Source organism: Colias eurytheme, chromosome 17 (assembly GCF_061535395.1).
Source record: "Colias eurytheme isolate Ceu_HAF_F1 chromosome 17, ilColEury1 Martin Lab GWU primary, whole genome shotgun sequence".
NCBI lineage: Eukaryota > Metazoa > Arthropoda > Insecta > Lepidoptera > Pieridae > Colias > Colias eurytheme.
In genome coordinates, this window is record NC_142996.1 from 3851548 (window position 1) to 3872735 (window position 21188).

Sequence of the window (21188 nt, forward strand, 5' to 3'; positions counted from 1 at the left end):
CCGCAACTTCCTTCCGTGTACGGTGAAACTGTGGAACGATTTGCCACCTGCGGTGTTCCCGAACAACTACGACATTGGGGCCTTCAAGAAAAGAGCTTATTTGTCCATAAAAGGCCGGCAAAGCACCTGTAACACTTAGAAGTGTTACAGGTGTTTATGGGCGATGGTGACCACTTAACATCAGGTGGCCCACCTGCTCCTTTGCTTGTTCTGACATAACATTGCCAATAAAATTATTGGCAATGTTTATAATTATCAATTATCATGTTCATCACTAAATAGTTAAGCTACTTGATTTTAATAAAAATATTTTTTTTTTATTAAACTTAAAGAGAGATTTTTCTACTGCCCGCCCACCCCCTATTCCTAATAACTTTAAAAATAACTAGCCCACGCCGGCGACGCCGCGCCGCGCCGGGTGCCGCACCCGGCGCGCCGCCGCTGGGCTTTTGGACTGCGGCGCGGACCTCTACCAGGACCGCACGCGTCGTTATCAAATTTTTAAATGACAATGATACCTTAGAGGCTTTAGTTTTTTTACTTTCTTTTATTTCGTAGCATAAATGCAAAAATGTGATGACAGTTGTGAAAATAATATAAAACATTAAAACAAAAGTTACTGAACAATTTCCTGATAGTACTCTATCAAGTAAGTACCTTGTTTTATATGTGTTTTTTTTTGTATCGACGATCTCGTTATCTATTAACAAACAGACTGAAATATACAAAATTGATTTATATCGATATCGATGTTTTATTTTACAGTGTTTCCCATCGCTATTACTGTAAACATGCCGTATCAACGCAGTGCGGGATGGCAAATAATTTTTCCCAAAATCAGGGGTTTACATTTTCAATCATATCTTTTAAACTATTGGGTCAAACTAAAAGCTATTTATGCGGTATATACAAGACTATATATACTATTATCCGAAAAAAAATTTTGAAATATCTTGAAATTTCATGAAATTATTAACCTTCAAAGTCAGTAGGTGCGATGTGATAAAAATGGCTCATGACGCACAGTGGTGAACTTGCCGATGTGAAGTATGGAAGACATGCCGCAACAACGGTAAGTTTGGCATTTTAGGTGCCGCAGTGAACGTGTTAACTATAAAATATACAACCTATACGTCTACCGATTTAGAATTTTGAAATATGCGATGGTTTTGAAATAAACAAGAAATACTTGAAATTAGCGCGCGATCAGCCAATATAGCGAGAGCCGCCCTGTACCTTCCTACCCCGATCGCTGCACGAGTCATTCCCGCTACGGCCGTCACACGGGGAACTTGTGTCGCTCGCGCAATCGTAAAAAAGGGTGACAACACGATAAGAGACGATAAGACAAAATGAGACAAATGGGGACAATAAAGAAAATAAGAAGAAGAAACATAAAGGTTGGAGGAAAAAGAATGCTTACAATTGGAACAAATTAATGAAGTAAGTTGGTTTTATTTTAAATTTGATGATAATTGTATTATAGACGATGTTTGATATGTACCCCTGTTTTAAGTACATAACGAATGTGTAAGATTTTTTCATTTATAGCATAGATAATCTTTTCAGAAATCCGGAATCCAGAAGGAAAATAAACCCACTGATTGTTCACAATGTGAACCCACTCCTTCGTAAGTACCTTTATTCAGTCAAAAATGTATGTTATCAACGTTCTACTGGTTTTATCGCATGATTCCATTTTTAGCAAAAAGCAACAAAGTGCAAAGAAATAAAAAATCATGGTGAACTTAGTGGAAGTATGGCGGACATAATATGGAACAGGAGCTCATTGGAGTAGTATTATATTTTAAAAAATACGAAATAATTTCAAGAATTACATTTCTTAGAAGGTGGTAGATAAGTATGTTGTATAAAGAATTTGATGTTGATATTTATTTCATTTATACTTACTACACCTGTGCGGGAAATTGCTTAGTAATAAAACAGGTTTATATTCATATTTACATAGTAATGTGAGTTTTCATTTCGAAAAATTTTGTGTAAGTATATTAAATTGAGTTCCTGGGTGATCTGGAAACACAATTGGGCCCGGAAGATGGCGCTGCAGTCACTCCTCCTAATCACATGAACCGATTTGGATGAATATTTGTGTGCACATTTCATTGTTGTGGGATGATTGGTTGATTCGCTTTCACATTAGCTAATATTATGTATTTTTGTTGTTAGAAAGTAAACTTAATTTAATGTTTATAATACATTATTATTGGTATAAATAAGCCAGTGTTCGTCTCACATTGCTGTACCTGCCTACCTACCCTACCAGGGCCTAACTTTGTTCTGGCTATTTTATTTTGATTATTTGTAATGAATAATTACAATTATAATAGAGTGCAAAAAATAAATACATGCGTCAATATATTTTGTGTTTTTTTTTAAACAATTTTTTTATTTAAAAAAATATCATTCCGACCGCGGCTTTGCCCGCGTGGAATTAGGTTATATCGTGAATCCTGTTTTATCCCACAGAAGTGTTCAGTTCGGATAAAAAGTATCCTATGTGTAAATCCAGGCAATTAGCTATATTTTATCAAAATTGGTAATGTAGTCTTGACGTGATTAAGTAACAACTAACAAAAAAATATACAAATTAACATCCAAAGTTTCGCATCAGTTTTACTGTATTAGTGATATCTTCCACTCTTGACTTTGACTGAGAAGAATTAGGGTTTATAACTTCTTTCAGAAATAGTACCTTTCATTTCTGGGCATGATGTAATATCTACGTCAGCATCAAATTCTATCTAAATCAATTCAGTAGTCTGCGTTATTGAGTACCATTTCATTTTTTCAGAGTAACAATATTTTTTGTTATTTTAAAGATTATTTATAACCTGTATTATTTTGTAATAAAGTAAACATTACGAAATAATAATAATTATTAATAATGTCTAAGTAGTTGTTGGAAAGAAGATTATTTGTTTATAAGCAAGAAAATAAAACCAATAAATCAACAATTGAATAAATGTATAACAATATTATAACTGTATGACGACTCCATACATGTTTGTCCCGAGTCGGCCAGCGGCAGCGCGGCGAGTTTGCAAGAATGACTTCGCGCACACCCGCGTTCGCGATAGCGAGCTATTAGACTCCGCCCGCCAAGCAGTGGATTTTTTTTTGTATATCGTCTTAATAACATTAATTCTATTGTTATCTATCGCTATCATTTTTCTTTTCTGACCTATGTGTACTAGATAGCCAATAATTGAATTAATTAATGAATAGAACTGAGAAGTGTCCTTAGAAGATTTATCAGCACATTTTATTTAGAGGGATATTCTAGAAATTTTTTCCTGTAGCAATTAGACTACTTTATTAAAATATATTTAGAAAAATATTTAAGTAACTTATATGAACGCGGATATTCACACACATTTTTTTAAGCTCTACAAGAAAGTTGAGAAGATTTGATAACATGATACATGATAACAATCATTTATGGTATTTTCGTGGCTTTGATTAAACCCGAAGCATACGTTAATCTCACTGACTAAAGCTTCAGATAAAAGACACCGACAAGTAACATCGTGGATGCCATGGATCTGACTGGTTTTCTAATATAGTTAAAATATTCTTAATTCTTAAAGGACTTTTCGTGACTTCATACAAATCATACTTAGGTACCTACTAAGTATTTATTATGACTGAAGTTTATTGTGTCCAAACAGTTTAAAGTAAATCTTTTTGTCGAGTCTGAGTCAATTACAAAATTAACGTTACATAATATTCAGATAGTAAAGCTACGGTTTCACTTTTCCATGCTTTTCAATGCATTTAAACTAAGTTTCACTTTTAAAAACATAACTTTTAGAGTCATAGACAGTTAGACACAAACCTATATGGGAATAGTGTTAAAACATACGTTTCAAAACAAATACCGTAAAAGAAAGAGACATTAAGGTTAAAAGTTCAAACTTTCTCTCCCTTGATATCGTTTTCATACAAGATTCAAACAGCTGGGCATCAAGGCAAGGTGTGCTTTGGGCGCGATACCAATTGCCAATTGGCATGGATATTAGTGCAGTAATAATAACGTTATCATTGTAAATAACCCGTCCGATTAGGGCCCTTCTGGCCTCCTCCACTCAAGCGACAGCTCAAGCCGAGGTTCGTGGTCCCCGTCAAGGGGGGACGCCCTTGTGCATGTCGCTACCAGGGTGAACCTTCAGTTCACCCCCGCGTCCGCGTTAAAATGTAGAAGCCCTTCTGGCTAACATTGAGAGACACCACACAAAAAAAAAAAAAAAAATTGTAAATAAACTGGTGCATTATTAATAGTTGCACTTGAAGATTTAAATAGCTGAGAATTGCCCAATCGTTTTACTATAATGTCTTACGTCTTTTTTACAGAACTAGTCAACAAACAGTTTTGTACAGAGGATATGAAATATGAGTGTTAAGAATATTTAAGAAAGATAAATATGGTACTTATGCGTCCAAACTTATGTCAAGTCATGGCCAACATTTTAATAATTTTTATTCACACAATTGTTGCAGTAATACAGCAGCAGGACCTCATAAACAAGCTGGTGTGCATCCAGCACGAGCAGTGCGGGCCGTGCCTCTCCGCCGCGTCGCACTGCCGCTGGTGCGCCGACCCGTACTACCCGGCCACTGCGCCGCGCTGCAATGATGACGAGAGGTAACTGCTTGTGTAGTGTACAGTACGATTCAAACTTAATGGCGGCTCGGAACATCGTACGATCCGATGCGCAGAAAACAATTTTAGGTATTAGCGGGACGTTAAGGGACCTGTGCGCACCCGCACTCGCACCTGCACCTAACTTCCGAACCGCCATTAAGTTAGAATCGAACTATAGTAGTGTATACTGCCATACAACAGCAGAACTAATCCATACTAATATTATAAATGCGAAAGTAACTCTGTATGTCTGTCTGTTACTCAATCACGCTTAAACTACTGAACCAATTTGCATGAAATTTGGTATGGAGATATTTTGATACCCGAGAAAGGACATAGGCTACCTTTTATTGCGAAATATGTACCACGGGCGAAGCCGGGGCGGACCACAGGTTAACTATAAGCATTTTGGTGCCCATAACCACCTGGCGCCTAGAGCAACTGCTCTACCGGCACTGAATACAACCTATCAGGTTATCAGGATGGATAGGATATTCATCTATATACCTAGTTACCTAATAGTTTTAGTAAGTTGGCGAATCGATTGTGTAGCTCTTCGTGTAATCACAAGATTTCAAGATACCTAATCGTCAGTGTGCAAGTAAAACTTTAGTAATATTTATTTCATAAGTCTTATTAATTACCAAGGCAGCTCCGAAACATTCTTTCTATACAATTACTAGTTTACGAATCATTTAAGCATACACATCTCGAGATTAATAACCATTAATTACAAAAGTTATTTGCGTTACTCGCACGTTGAATGGGAGACTGATCAAGTCATTTTTTGATTGATCTTAGATCGTGATTACAACGCGCAGGGATCAATGGGACGTAGCTGCACACTAACAGGCTGCAATATGAAAGCTATAGTCTGAATTATATATTTGAATATCTTAAAAAAACGTTTTTACAAATATAACGGTGTTAGAGCCATATTGATATTTTATCGTGACTCTACCTAAAAAAAATATTCATATTTTTATCCTTTTTAATGAAGGAGCCATTTTTAAATACCTATTGAATACTATCGCTGTCCTATTTATAGTTGAGTATTGTTCTTTAATAATTTTACAGTTTCTCTATAAATATTGCTAATTACAACGCTATCTATAGCCAATAGATACACAATACACGATTTACGCATTCATAGCGTAGCAAGTATTATAACATGAGGTTTATTTCATCGGAAACGCATGCTGAGTTAGTTAATGTTATCATTGATCGACGGCGAACATAATGTTTTAAGACAGTAAAAGCGCTCCGAATGAGATGTACAGGTTTAAAAGAAGTAACCTTTGCCCTATTAAACTTTGAATATTGTTGATAACTTTTAATGATATATCAATACACAGTGGGAAGTATGTAGGTAAGTGGAATGTATGAGGAGGTTTCTCTAAACATAAACATTAAGTTGTTTTAATATAATAATGCAGATTTCTTCGAAGATAGAAGAGAAGAAATTGTCTTCGAGATGCTTCCAGTGAAAAGCTCATAAAATAAACCGACTGATTATTAAATAATATCATTATTAATATGGTAATTTTCAATAGTTTTTACATGAATGAACAACCAATCTATTATGGATAAATCGTTTAACTTACGTGCGACAATTATTTTTGTATTTATTCCACATTTTATATCTACAAATACTCAAAGCTAAATAAGGTAGCTAAATCATAGAAAATTTTCAGCCTAGTCGCCTTTGGATGTGGACAAGGTATGATACAACGGCCTGAGAAGTCGGTGTGGGAGGTGGCAGACAATCGCAGTCTTCAGGACATGTTGCCAGACAGTCTGGAGGCTGTGCAGATACAACCGCAGAGGATAAAGCTTTCATTAAAACCACGTAAGTGAAGCTTGAAGCAGTTTTAGACTCGTTGTTATGATGCTTCTTCTCCATTACTAGTAGTGAAATCAATTGCAAAAACTATTGGTGGAATTGCTTTGTGCAATGTGTCGAGTGTCTGATAAAAAATTGACTTCATCACCATTAGAATTATAATTAAAAACTAGAAGTAGTTATTATTAAGAGTAGTATCATGGACAAATAAGGTTATATTTGTCTATGGTAGTATACATATTAAAAGAGCTTTATTTTAAAAGCTGCGCTTCGCGGTTTCACCCGCGTGACTCCGCTCCTGTTGGTCTTAGTGTAATGATATGCCCTATAGCCTTCCTCGATAAATGGACTATCTAACACCGAAAGAATTTTTCAAATCGGACCAGTAGTTTCTGAGATTAGCGCGTTCAAACAAACAAACAAACTCTTCAGCTTTATAATATTAGTATAGATGAAAATTGAATTACTTGATTTTTCATAAAAAGCTACATTATTACAGGTGAAACTAGGAAAATTCAGTTCCAATACCGTCCAGCGAGAAACTATCCGTTAGATTTGTACTACTTGATGGATCTCACGTGGTCGATGAAGGATGACAAGGAAACACTTGTATCTTTGAGAGACGATCTTCCTGAAATGCTGAAAAACTTGACTGATAACTTTAGGTATCAATGCTTTTATTTGCTTCTTAGATAGGATCTATATGTAATGTTGTATCAAAAATAATTAAATTATTTTGTAATTAATTTAATAAAAAAAACATAAGCAGACAAGAAATGGTGTCATAATATCTTTTTTTATTATTTCACGACACAACTTATCGGTCAATTAGGGAAAGCTGGCATGTTCACAGTACTCACACTTATGCAATTTCACTTACAGTATGTTCAAAAATAAATGCGACTCTAGTTTCATTTTAGACTTGAATTGTAAAATGGGTGCGTTGTAGATATGTATATGCAAATATAATTACTTATGAAAGCTCTCATAATTTACCTGTAAAATTATAATTTAAAAGTAAATCAATTGATGAAGTTAATTATTTATTCTAATAATAATCAATTGGATAAAAGTATTAATAATCATTCAATTATCAAATAATAATTAAATTCCTGACTTTGGTCGAGTAAAGATATCTAAGAAATGTTATATTTGTAGTAAGTACGTAATACCTACCAATACGCGCTAACAAATATGTGTTACATGTTTATTGTATAATTTTCACATTATTGGTTTTAAACTCAAACTCAAACATTTATACAATTAGACTTCTTCTAGAAGCACTTTTGAATCGTCATAACAGTTTAACAGTTTTAACATTTACCACCAATTCAGAAAGCAGTATCTATAGAGAAGAAGAAGAATCTATTTAATCATAATCGTAACCTTCTACTTCACTGTAACTTTCATCGCTCGAAGAACTCGATGTTTCGTTGTCGGAATTTCTTAATGTTATTATAAATGAGTCAGTGTAATTATCTACTTTTGGTTCTAATTGAATATATTTTTCCTCATGTTCTCGCGTCTTTCTCCAAACTTCACTAAACATATCCAGACTAATAGCATTTGCTTCCTTTCTAAATAATTCTTACGTCATAGTTTTCAAGTTAAAGTTCACATTTTGTGATGCTACTTTCCCTTTAATTATGCCCCATAGTAACTCTATTGGGTTGAGATCTTTGAGGATTGCATCAAGTAGGTAAAAATTGTGTATAGTTTGGCTTATTTTTTTTAATAATGTGATAACTCTGATTATTAATTAGTTATTTGATTTTTGAAAAAAAAATGCCGATTTTAGTCAAAATTTATATTTTTCTAACAAGATCCTTATCATCCAAATTTCCACCTTGGTGAGAAAAATTGACATTTCTAATGAAAATGAACAAAAAATTAAATGATTTTATTAAATACTGTAAAATAGTCTATAATTCTTCCATTTACTGTATCACAAAATTCTTCATAGATTTTTAGATATTCGTACTACACCAATTACATCACCCTGTATTTATAAACAATTGCAAAATATGACACATACATAGGCCGGGAGATACTGACACAAAATTTCGGGTCATTTGTAACAGAATGGCGGTTCTACAGAGGTCTTATTACGCAATGACTAAAAGAAAAATGATGGTCAGAACTCAGAACGCTGGTACCGGCGGACTAGTCGCGTGGGCGTTAGTCGAACTCGTCGGATAAATAGCGAAAGTCAAACGATTTGTAAATCGTACTTTTCCGCGGTATAGCGACCATTTGGAATCGTCCGAAAAGTATCGCATGGCAATTTTAGTAAATGGCTGCACGACGATGGTTACCTGTGCAAAAGTGAGCTCGGTACAAATGGTTGAATTGTTTTTTTTTTTTAAATCAACGCATTCACGTCGGTATGGCGGACTGTAAGTCACATCGTAACTGTATGGCATGACACTACCGCCTACATCTTTTTTAAGGGCTATCGGTAAATTCTAAAATTTTTGTGTTACAAATCGTTGGACTTTCGCTATTTATCCGACGAGTGTGACTAACGCCCACGCGACTAGTCCGCCGGTACCAGCGTTCTGACCATCATTTTTCTTTTTGTCATTGCGTACTAAGACCCCTCTAGACCGCCATCCTGTTACAAATGGCCCGAAATTTTGTGTCAGTATCTCCCGGCCTAACATGTGCAATGTGTAAATGTGTTGACGTTCCAGCTCTTCTTAATATACCTGTACCACAATATGTATATTTTTATAATAACTCTACCACATGTAAAACTTATAATTATTTGAGTAATATTTGAAAATAATACTATACATACTCATGTTTACGTGAATTTGCAGATTAGGTTTTGGAAGTTTTGCCGAGAAGCCTGTAATGCCTTTTATAAGCGTAGACCCGGGGCGTAGAGCGAACCCCTGCACTGTTGAGGAAGTAGACTGCGAGGCTACTTATAGCTACAAACATCATCTTTCTCTTACTAATATGGTAATTCTTTATAAGTAAATAAATTAAGTATTTTTTTATTAGACTAGGAAATTACGAAATCGAGGTTCTTCGTGATTTTAACGCTGTAAAAAATCTATTTCCAAAATAATGCAAATTCACGATACGCGAAAGAATGTATCAATAGCTTTATCTATAAGTAAATGTTTTATAATCTTTCGGCAAAATTTTATGTAGCAATTACACTATAAATTTTAAAATTGTTACTTCACATAGAAAATCTCTACATTTACCATCTCTACATATGCAATGTAATCACGTTGGCTACTAGATATCACCTATAATCTATATACTTTACTTATAAAGTTTTAATTTTATAACTTCCCAGGTGAATGAATTCATAGAAAGTGTAAACAGTAGTTCAGTGACGGCAAATTTGGATAACGCGGAGGCGCAATTGGACGCGCTGGTCCAGGCGATATCGTGCGGGAGTCGGATCGGATGGGCCACGCGGAGCCGGAAAATTATCATTTTGTTGTCTGATGGTTTGCTGCATACCGCTGGCGATGGAAAATTAGGTGACTGTTCGAGAAATACCTTAAATTACGGAGCGAGCTTATCTTTTTACATATAATTGTTCGTAGTTAAAAGATTTATAATCTGAAATATTTTGAGCTTTAATCAAATAATATTTTCTATAGTTACGTCGAGTTCCATGATTTTGTAAATAAATAAATAATTTAGATTTTAATTATAGAACATTCATGTTTTTACTATAACTACATAGCATACAATAATTATTAATTCACGAATGTAATAGCTACAGTTCTAATATTATAACAAACAAATTATTTTATAGTATAGATTATAGATAATTGTTTGCGATTTAGAAGTTTGTAACTTAGAGCAAACTGTATTTATATAAGTATCCCGATGATTTGCAGATCCTTAATGATTGACAAATCACGATCTATTTACAGGCGGTGCTTCCCTGAAAAACGACGAAACGTGCCATTTAGACGAAAACGGGTATTATTCTGAAGCCGCTAAATACGACTATCCTTCCATTGCACAAGTTTACCGACTCTTGGATAAGTATAAGGTAAATATAACTCGGCACTGTTTGCAGAAATAGATTAAAATGCGTTACGCAAATCTTTTCTTTCCTTATCGCAGAGATTAAAGTGTAGTTAGTTTTGAGTTACCTACTCATTCGGTTGTGTAACGTTTTGTTTAATCTTTCGCTAATATTTACCTACTCTATTTTCCTTGGTCAAACAACTTATGTTAATATTTTCTTCCGCTTTGCCACCTAAACAATGATAGCCAGACTTTAGACTTTAAAACGAGTTGGTTTTTAAACTAATAATAATGTTAATTTGTAACTAAGAATACCTGATTAATCTATTAAACATTCGGATTGTAAGTTTCGAAACTTAAATGACAATTTTCCTAACTATCATAAATTATTGAGTTAACTCAATCTCCCATTAGGTAAGGGAATGGGTAAGGGCCGATTTTTCAATCCATGGTTAAAACTTATTCGCCCAATAAAGTATTATAATAATAATAATAAAGCCTTTATTTCCGAAAAAAAAAAAAAAAAAAAGTTGACATAAATAAGTTATATAAACATAAAAATTACTTAAAACTAAAAACAAAATTTCACTATAAAATGTCTCTTATTTCGGTATGCCTTACGGCAAAGGCCTCCTCCAACTCTTTCCATTGTACCCTGTCTGCTGCCACTCTTGTCCAAAAGGGCCCTGCGGTCATTTTTAATTCGTCCTCCCATCTCCTAGCTTTGCGACCCCGGCTCCTTACTCCATCCCTAGGGTACCAGACAGTGACCTGTTTGCTCCATTTTTCTTTTTTGCAGCGGAGCATATGTCCAGTCCATCTCCATTTTAGTTGGTCTATGCTTTTGAGGATGTCTGTTAATTTAGTTTTATATCTGATGTCTGTACTCTTAACTTTGTCTTTTAGTTTCAGACCCAGCATGCTCCTTTCCATACCTCTTTGACAACTTGCTAGTTTATCCCTATGGCGTTTAGTTAGAGCCCAGGTTTCGCAGCCGTATGTTATACAGGGTAGGATGCAGGTATCAAATGTTTTCTTCTTGATCTTAATTCCCAGAGACTTGCTTTTCATGATTTCTTTCATGGCCCAGTATTTCTTCCATCCTGCTGCAATTCTTTTGTCTATTTCTTTGGACATTTGATCATAAGGTGATATAATCTGGCCGAGATACACATATTCCTCTACGTATTCAAGTTTTTGTCCATTGATGGTTATGTCTATGGGTGTTGAATTCGTCATTACTTTAGTTTTACTAGAGTTCATTTCTAGACCCACTTCCCTGCCTCTGTCTGATAATGTTTGTATCATAGATTCCAGTAGTAGCGGGTCTTCTTCTAATAACACCAAGTCATCAGCAAATCTGAGATTATTCAGTCTTGATCCATTTATGTTTAGTCCCACATGCTCCCATTCTAGTTTCCTGAACATTTGTTCTAGCACTGCTGTAAACAGCTTTGGTGAGAGTGGATCACCCTGTCTGACACCCCTTTCAATTGGAAAAACATCTCCCATTGATTCCAGTCGGACACTAGCTTTACTTTCCTTATATATGTTTTTGATGATGTCTATGTATAAATTTGGAATTCCCTGCTCTTTTAAGCTTTGCCATACGGATTCGTGTTTGAGACTATCGAAAGCTTTAGAGTAATCTATGAATGCCATATAAATAGTTTTATTGTATTCATTGTATTTTTGGATAAGCTGTTTAATTGTATGTATTTGATCAATTGTACTGAATCCTTTTCTGAAACCAGCCTGTTCTATCGGTTGGTTTTCGTCTAGTTGGTTTGACACTCTGTCCAGGATAACTTTAGCGAAAACTTTATATACGTTCGAAATGAGAGATATTGGCCTGTAATTCCCTATATCGTCCTTTGCACCTTTCTTGTACAAAAGTATTATGTGCGATTCTGCCCAATTGCTTGGAATGCTGCTTGTATGTAAAATCTCATTAAAGATCCTGGTGAGTATTGGAACTAGTTCTGTGATTGTCCCTTTCATCAGTTCATTTGTAATTTTGTCAGGACCAGGCGATTTTTCCATCTTTTGACTTTTAATAGCTTTCTCTACTTCCGATTGTAATATTTCTGGTATATCTTCATTAGCTTCCGTCGTGTATTGTTGTATTTGAACATGTCTCATTTCAGTCGTCTGTGTGTTAGCCTGATTTGAATATAATGAACGATAATAGTTTGTCGCTATACTCTTGATTTTATTACGAGATGTAACTTGCAGTTCTTTGTCTCTTAGCTTTGGTATCCATTCTTTTCCTTTTTCTCTAAGTTCTTTAAGTGCTTTTTTTGTGCCTCCCGTTTTGATAATATAATTTTCCAGGGTTTTGTGTCGTCTATTTATTCTATCTTTCCTCATATTTTCGCGGATCTGTTTGCTAAGATTGGAGATTTCTTTTTGGTTTTCTTTCTTATTAAGTATCAGTTTTTTTCTGTCGTGAATAAGTTTTAAAGTTGTTTCACTTAAATAGGGTTCTTTCTTCTTGTTTGTTATTGTACTTGCCTGTTCTTTGAGCTTGTTTTCTACTTTTTTGTATTTCTCATCTAGTGACATATTTGAGTTAACAACTTCCAATAAGTCTTCTGTAGTTTCGAATTTCTCCCCCTTTTTGCACGTTAAGTAAATATTTTGAACGGCTCTTGGTCTAGGCTTCTTTAAACCACTTGCTTTGAGACAGCTACGTACCATACGGTGGTTGGTATTAAAGTTTAGGTTTTTCACTATTCCCGTATCACTAAATAACTTCGCTTTGTTGGTTATTATGTAATCAATTTCATTTCTGACCTTTCCGTCTGGAGATATCCATGTCCATTTGTTGTTGAGCCTTTTGCGAAAAATGGAATTAAGAAGTGTTAAATTTTGCTCAAGCAAAAATTCTACTAACTTTTCTCCATTTCTACTTCTTTTACCTTTCCCATATTTCCCTATTATATGTTCTTCTCCAGTTATTTGGGTACCTACTTGTGCATTGAAATCCCCCATGAGTACTAAATTGTTTTGAGAGTATTTTTCTGAAAATTCCCTTAGTTTATCATAGAATGTATCTATTTCTGCTTTTGATGCTTGCTCTGTTGGCGAGTAGACTTGAATTACTGTCCAGTTTTTCTTATGTTTGGGTAAGTTAATGTGTATTGCCGCTATTCTATCTGATATTCCTTCAAACGCGGTGATGTAGTTCTTGAGTTTTAACTTAACCAAAAAACCTACTCCTCTATGTCCAGAGACTTCGCCTTTATAGTACATAATATAATTACTTCTCTCTTCTATTCCTTCTCCTAGTCTCCGCATTTCACTTATGCCCAAGATGTCCCACTTGATGGTTTCTATAGCTAACTCTAGTTCTTTCAAACTTTCTTCTGTTCTCAAGGTTCGCGTATTAAGTGTACATATATATAAATTACTTTGTTTTTGTATATCTTTTTTTGTGTTGAATTTAGTTGGCAGATTTGTTGGAGGGTGGTGGTCGTCTTCCCCCACGGTGACCAGCCGGCTTGGGGGGTATTTTCTTGATGTTTGTCTTATATCTATATTTGTTTTATTATTTCTTTGTTTGTTCCGGTCGGAGGGGGCCTTTACTTGTTTTTTGAAATCTCTGAAACAGAGGCGGATCGTTCGCGCGATACATATGTAAGGATGCTTGGCTTGATTACTCCTCTTTGGGTCTTAGCATTTTCATCATACTTTGTGTTCAGTTTTTTCTGAGATGAATCGGTTGGAGAACCTGATTGTTCTCTTTTCCTTTTTTCACGATGGCTGTTGTTGGGTTTCTTTACAATTAGCTTATCGTATTTTATAAATGCTACATTCCCATTTTTTCTTTCTATTTCCACTTGTTGCTGTAATTTTTTACGTGTCTCTAGTACTTCTTTAGAGTAATCCTCTTTTACATATACGCCAGGAGGAAGGTTTCGCTTGTTTTTCAAAATTATATGTTTTTTCCATATGGTTGTTAGTGATATTATAACTGGACGGTTCTTATCTGATTGTTTTCCGATTCTTTTAATATTACTTATTTCTTGACTATCGAGATGTATTCCTGATTCCGCAACAGTTTCTTTCACTAAATCCACTAGTTCTATTTCTGTTTTTCCCTTTTCTTCAATGCCGAAAAGAATTAAATTTTTTCCTCGTTTTTCCTTTTCTAAAGATGATATTTTTTGTTCCAAATTACTGACTTTAGTTTTAAGGTTGTTATTTTCTTCTATCAATAATTTCATCTTTTCGTCTAAGGCCTCCATTACATTTTTCGTTATTGCTGTTGTTAATGTATTTGTTTGTTCGTTAAATTTTTCGTTAATTTTTGAAAACAGAATTTCCATTTGTTTTTCCATATTATTTTTGGGTAATTCGGCTTTGAATGGTGGTAACACTATCACTACTATTTATGGTTGAAATGTCAAATTCAATGTCTGTTGTCACTTGTCACTGACAGTTTGTTTGATATTTGACAGTTATTGATCAGTGGAATGGTGGAATGTTTAACGTTTTTTTAGGTTATACTGATCAAATAAAAACAGTGATATGTTTTGGAAAGCACTGTATCAAACACTTTAACACTATTTTGGGATGTTTTTAAGCTCTAGGTAAGATTTAAGCCTAATATGAGTTTAAATTGTCACTTTTGCACTATTATTTCAATAATATTCACAGAGATCACTTTCGTACGTCTTTTCACTTTCGTCACCGGAACCGGAAGGAACCGGATATTATCGTGTAATAAAGTATTACACGATAATATTAAAATATCACCCGAAAACTGTCAAATACAGGAAAAGAATACATTTTTGAAATGGTAGTTTAATACGTTATTCGACGAATAAGTATTAACCAAGGATTGAAAAATCAGCCCTAAATTTATCATTACAAATTTCAGGTGAACGTAATTTTCGCAGTAACGGAAGGCGTAAAAGACCACTACGACAGCTTGCACCAGCTCCTCAGCGATTTCACGTACATCGCCAAATTGGAAAGCGACAGTTCTAACATTCTGAAGTTAGTAAAAACGGGTTACGAAGACATCGTGAGTGTCGTGGATTTCGAAGACGATGCCAGTTCGGGCCCTGTGAAGGTCAAGTACTTTACCGACTGTGGAGTGAAAGGTGGCACGTTGGTCGAAGCGAGGCGCTGTTCTGGCGTCGAATATGGCATGACTATTAATTACGAGGCTCACGTTACGCTGGATTCTTGTCCCGAATTCAAAAAGGTTCGTATCTGTTTTGCGTATGTGTATCACATTAATTAGCAAGTTATTTGAATCTCATTACGGTTTTTGTGCAGTCTACGTGCTGTTTGGCTTGTTTGTTAGTGCAAATTTAGATTGCAAGTGTAAACCTTAGAATTTTTTATAAGATTTTTAAATTGAATTCTCAATAAATGTATTATGAATATAGAACTTAAAATTATTGTCCTACCCATAATATTATTTTATTTCCAGTCGCAGCAAACAATCACAATATCTGAAAGTCAGCTGGGTCAGGATTCCTTAACCCTAGAGGTGGATATACAATGCGGTTGCAACTGCGAGAGTGATCTGATAAAAGACATGTCGCTGACGTGCCCGGCACATTCACACCTCGTTTGCGGTGTTTGTCAGTGTAATAAAGGATGGTAAGGAACTTTTCTTAAGGATAAATGCATGTAAAAATAAAGATAGACATCTTAGTATGTAGTTTGTTATTCGTATATTGTAATATATGTTATTTATTGGATTAAATATCTACGTTGTTCGGAGTATTTGAATATAGAGTTGATGTGATAGCATCTAGATCCTTTTGTTATTTTATCGGGAATGCAAACTACTTCCAATATTATATTGTTTTAACCTTAATACAAAACAATTGCAGAAATTACTGGATTCAATTATGTAGTAATTTATTTTTATTCTATCACCTCAGACCATATAGAAGAAGATATTAATTTATTAGTTTGTGTAGTGCAGCAATATCATCTATCCAAGACGCCTCAGTCCACATTCACACTACATTAAATGATAAATCGTATTATACTCCAGATCTAGTTCCACATCATATTATATTCCAGGTCTGGTCCAAAATGCGATTGCTCCATAGAAGACGACGCAGCCTCTGCCGCTTTGCTCTCACAATGCAGAGAGCCGAACTCTACACGGCTGATGACGTGCTCCGGCGCAGGGGACTGCTTGTGCGGGAAGTGCGAGTGTGACCGTGGCTTTAGTGGCAAGTTCTGCCAGTGTAAAGACTGTGAGATTAGTATGTGAGTGCTTGATGTGATCTTTCGTGTAAATCAATTACTATAGTAAGTACCTATTAGAGTAGCATAGCGTTGATAATTTTATTTCGGTATCGATTACTAGTATAGTATTAGACTATCTGTGGTATCAATAAAAGTTTGTGTTGTTATGTTGTAGTATAAACGTGTGTAGTCTAAAACGTTTTTCCAACTATGAATCCAAAAGCAGATCTTCAACTGTATGCGCCTCAGGAAAACTTATCAGCAAACCGATGTAAAATGTTTGAGCTATATACTTTAGCAAGGAGAACTTTTTTAAGTATCTAGTTTGTTAATTTCACGCTGTGTCTACTACTAGCGGAATTTTATCTCTAATATGTAAAATACATACAATACATTGCGTGTGATTTCATCCTGGATAATTTTAATTCAGGTAAAGTAATTAGCCTCGCATTTTTATAGCTGATGCAAATTACGACAAGAGATTCACTGTTTGTCTACTCTGCTGAAAAATGAATACTATTTCCAGTATGAACGGCATGGAGTGCGGCGGTGTAGAGCACGGCGTGTGCGTGTGCGGGCAGTGCGCGTGCGAGCCGGGCTGGCGCGGCGCCGCGTGTGACTGCACCACGGACGTCGGCAAGTGCGTGCCGCCCGCGGGCGATGTGTGTTCCGGGCATGGGGACTGTGTTTGTGGTATGTTATGGAAAATATAAAATCGTTAAGTTATATTTTTCGTCTATATAGAGCGGAATATAAATATTATCGGGTACATATGTATATTTCACGTGGATAGTAATTATTTCAAGAGAAATGCGGACGAAGAATAATGAAGCATATATTGCTAATATGTATTTAAGCATATGTCCATTCCTTTCCAGCAATGCTCTTTATATCCTATTCATATAAAAAGCTTATTTTATTGCTATAGCTAGAAGGCAGTGGCCTTTATCTATCTAAAGAAATTGCTGAAAAAATGTTTTTGTCCTTTATTCATATTTCATTCTGTATAATAATCCTAAGTGAGGCTGTCATGAACATTCAAAATTCCCCATTTAAAAGCACAACATATACAATAGATTTAAACATTTCAAACTTATAATTCCAGGCCGCTGCGAATGTTCCGCATCAGCAGACGGCATGAAATACTCAGGCATGTTCTGCGAAATGTGCGCGACGTGCGAGAACCCGCTGTGCGCGAACGCGGAGCCGTGCGTGCTCTGCCACTTGAGCAACAACTGCACCGAGTCGTGCAGCATCGCGGGCGTCAACTATACTGTGAGCGAGCGGTTGCATGATGGTGAGTTTTTAAGCTATTGCATAGCTTCTATCGCGGGCCCTGAGCGCGGGGACCGAATCGAGAAATTCCGTAACGAAAAAGCCTCACGCTCCCCACTTCGACGGGCTCGGAGGTGTGGCTTGAAGGCATAGCATGCAATAGCTTTACCGCGGCAGTCCCCGAGTGCCACACGTCTTTTTCTTGTATGTAATGTTAAATATTTGATTGCGCGATTCGAAACGGCGTTGCCTAATCGTTCTTGAGTTAGATAGCCAGGATACCTCCCTAAAATCCCGCTTCAACAATTCGTATTATTCCGTAAACTAGCGATTAGCCGATGTGTATAGGAGTACTATAATAATAGTGTGATAATAGGTAATAGGCAGTAGGTAAGTAATCATTACTAACGCTAGGTAAATCAAACTAAAAATCATAGACAAAGGTTCACATAAATGCAAATCATGGTATGTTTTGCTAACTATGTAAACACAAAAAGAACAGATTTGTATCTTTCACAGCCAATTCCTAGTCTATTATTACATACATTTTAACAGATAAAATTACACGTTAAGATGAGCTAGAAAATGATAAATGGGATATCTAGGGTAATAGCTATAACTGCGGTCAGTAACCGGCGTTGAGTTTAAAGCGTCATTAGAGGGAAGTAGGTAGTTTATTCTTTCACGGTCGTGATAATAGGAAGCTTCATTTACAGACTAAAGACGGCGCTAATTTACATAGCAATTAAGAGATGTGTATCTTTTGAAATCATATTTGGTCAGAAACGTAATAAAAGTGTTCACTGTTAATTAACTAGGCTTGTTCTGGTTTCAGTATAATTTTATGATTGTATCTCTATTTCAATTACTCAGTTATGGTGGAATTGGTAATTAAAAATTAGAAAATACGCACTCATGTTTACCTGATTTGCGAGAGCTTGTAATTAGTATTAAATTCATAACAGCACATGTGGTTACTGTTCTACACGTTGTTACAACTCACATATTTTTTAAGATAAGATTTCAATTTCTAAGAGTAATGATAGCACAATTGAAACTTAGAAAAAGCTCTAATAGAAACATTTAAATTATTTACAGAAACTGAAAAATCCTCCGACATCCCCTGCATCTTGCGGCGTTTGGAGGATGGTCTCGAATGTGAATACAGATACACTTACAACGCAGCAGTACAATCTATGATCACCATGGAAATCGTCCTCAGAGCCAAGGAATGTTCCCAACCAGCTACCGCCAAGATCATGACGAGTGCAATTATTACTATGGCTTGTGTTATTCTTGGCGGAATAATCATTATTTTAGGCATAAAAAGCGCACAAGTAGTGTCGGATAGACGAGCATATGCAAAGTTCTTACAAGAAGCACAGGAGAGCAGAAAGAATATGCAAGAATTAAATCCTTTGTACATATCTCCCATTTCTGAGTTCACGTTACCTGAGTCGTATCCAAGGGATAGAAATGATTGAATATAGATTGATAAGTAGTTAATTTTTCAAATTTTATTAACATCTTTAAATATGAATTTTCATCAGTATATAATGTACATAATTAAATTAATCTAAATCTATTTGTCCCCTTGAATTTAATCTACGTAATAATAAAAATACGAACAAATTCATGTCGCCTGGCAAAAAATAACAATTACTATGTAAATTAGGCATTTCCATGTATTGTGTATTTATAATTTATAATAATGGGCATTACTTTATAGATTAAGCAGTTGCTGTTAGTTTTCTTAATTGTATTGCTTATAATATTTTTATAATCAGTATGTAATGTGGGTACTTAAACTCCAAAAAATGTATTATTTAATTAATTGTATATGTAAATGATAAAATGATTGATTGATTAAAGCAATTGTGTTAATTAATTTTAATATATATGTTATGGCTTTGTTGTATGTTTGAGTTAATTGATAAATATTTTTACTAGTCCTCTGTTAGGTTAAATTATTATTATATATTTTCTATTTGTAAAATGTTTGGAGAGTATTCCTTTCAAATCTTGTACAGAAAGACATTTGTGAAGGCGCTGTATAATGTATTACAAATGGTTATAAGGAGAGAGGGAAAATAAAATACTTCAATTTATGTATGTTCATTTCATTTATTAGTTATAAAAATAATTCGTATATCCCAAACATTATTACCTAATCATCACAAAATGGAATGTATACAAAATTGATCGTACAAATGCAAATCTTATTTATTACATAGGTACATATAGTTGACGAGTTTTTTAAACTTTTGATACCATAAAATGCCTTTGAATTATGGATATAAAATACATTATAGCTATAAATAAAATGCTCAAAACAACTATTGATAAAATGCAATTTGTGTCTCTTGAAGATAGATTTATGATCAAACTAAATAACATAAAAACGAATTATTATCTGCATTCGGATGTTGAGCAAATTGCATGTTATCTAACCGAACCCTTATTAATTACCTAAATAAAAATAAGAGGTAATGTGTACCAAGTTCGCTCTTGAGCTCACTTGAGGACGTGCTACAATACTTGCAATATCTTTAGCTATGGATGTTTTATTAATTATTTGAAAAAATCTTATTCTTCATAATTTATTTCGTTTGATAAATTATTTCTTAAAAATAATGGATGGTCATATTTAGCTGCCGTGTAAGCTCAAAATTAAAAAGGTCTTATAAGATAATCTATGAGACATATTTATTATTTAATGCTCTTATAAACGAAATTGAAATGTTTTTCTTAAGGCACATAGATTTATATTTTAAAGAGGAATTTCTCATATTTAAATTCAAGTCATCGATACTGCAATTATAGTAGCTACCACGGTATAAAAGTGATATAAAAATAACTAAACTATTTAACTAGAAATCACATCCAAAATCTCTTGTTATCTTAATTTGACTAAGTACCACAGCTTTACTAAAATTATTTAGAGTTAACTTAAAGTATTGATGTAGACACATTTTGGGAAGAGTAAAATTATATCATTGCACCATTAACATTTATTTAATAGAGAATTATGTCGACAACGTTTTATAACAAAACTTTGAAAATATTACAAAATTTACAAGCGTTATTAAAATAAATAATATAAAAAGATGCTTTTCTTTTTCCGTTTTTTCTCGTATAAACTTGTATTACAACTTATATTTTTAAGACTGTCTTTCTTTC

General features: G+C 34.5%; 1 protein-coding gene and 1 long non-coding RNA gene across 2 annotated transcripts in view; both read left to right on the forward strand.

Moving 5' to 3' along the window:
- Itgbn (Integrin betanu subunit) overlaps positions 1-20942 on the forward strand; it is a 32632-nt gene extending 11690 nt beyond the window's left edge. The window contains exons 2-13 of the mRNA XM_090111804.1: positions 4519-4663; positions 6358-6512; positions 7006-7171; positions 9329-9473; positions 9820-10009; positions 10412-10533; positions 15397-15726; positions 15958-16130; positions 16563-16754; positions 17260-17426; positions 17839-18030; positions 19107-20942. Of these exons, the coding sequence (XP_089967930.1) occupies positions 4519-4663; positions 6358-6512; positions 7006-7171; positions 9329-9473; positions 9820-10009; positions 10412-10533; positions 15397-15726; positions 15958-16130; positions 16563-16754; positions 17260-17426; positions 17839-18030; positions 19107-19492 (2363 nt within the window). The 3' untranslated portion in view covers positions 19493-20942. The remainder of the gene's footprint in view (positions 1-4518; positions 4664-6357; positions 6513-7005; positions 7172-9328; positions 9474-9819; positions 10010-10411; positions 10534-15396; positions 15727-15957; positions 16131-16562; positions 16755-17259; positions 17427-17838; positions 18031-19106) is intronic.
- On the forward strand, positions 1347-2377 carry LOC149901142 (uncharacterized). Its single transcript, XR_016457689.1, has 2 exons — positions 1347-1631; positions 1706-2377. It is a non-coding gene; the product is annotated as an uncharacterized LOC149901142 (long non-coding RNA).
- Positions 20943-21188: the final 246 nt, after the last annotated feature.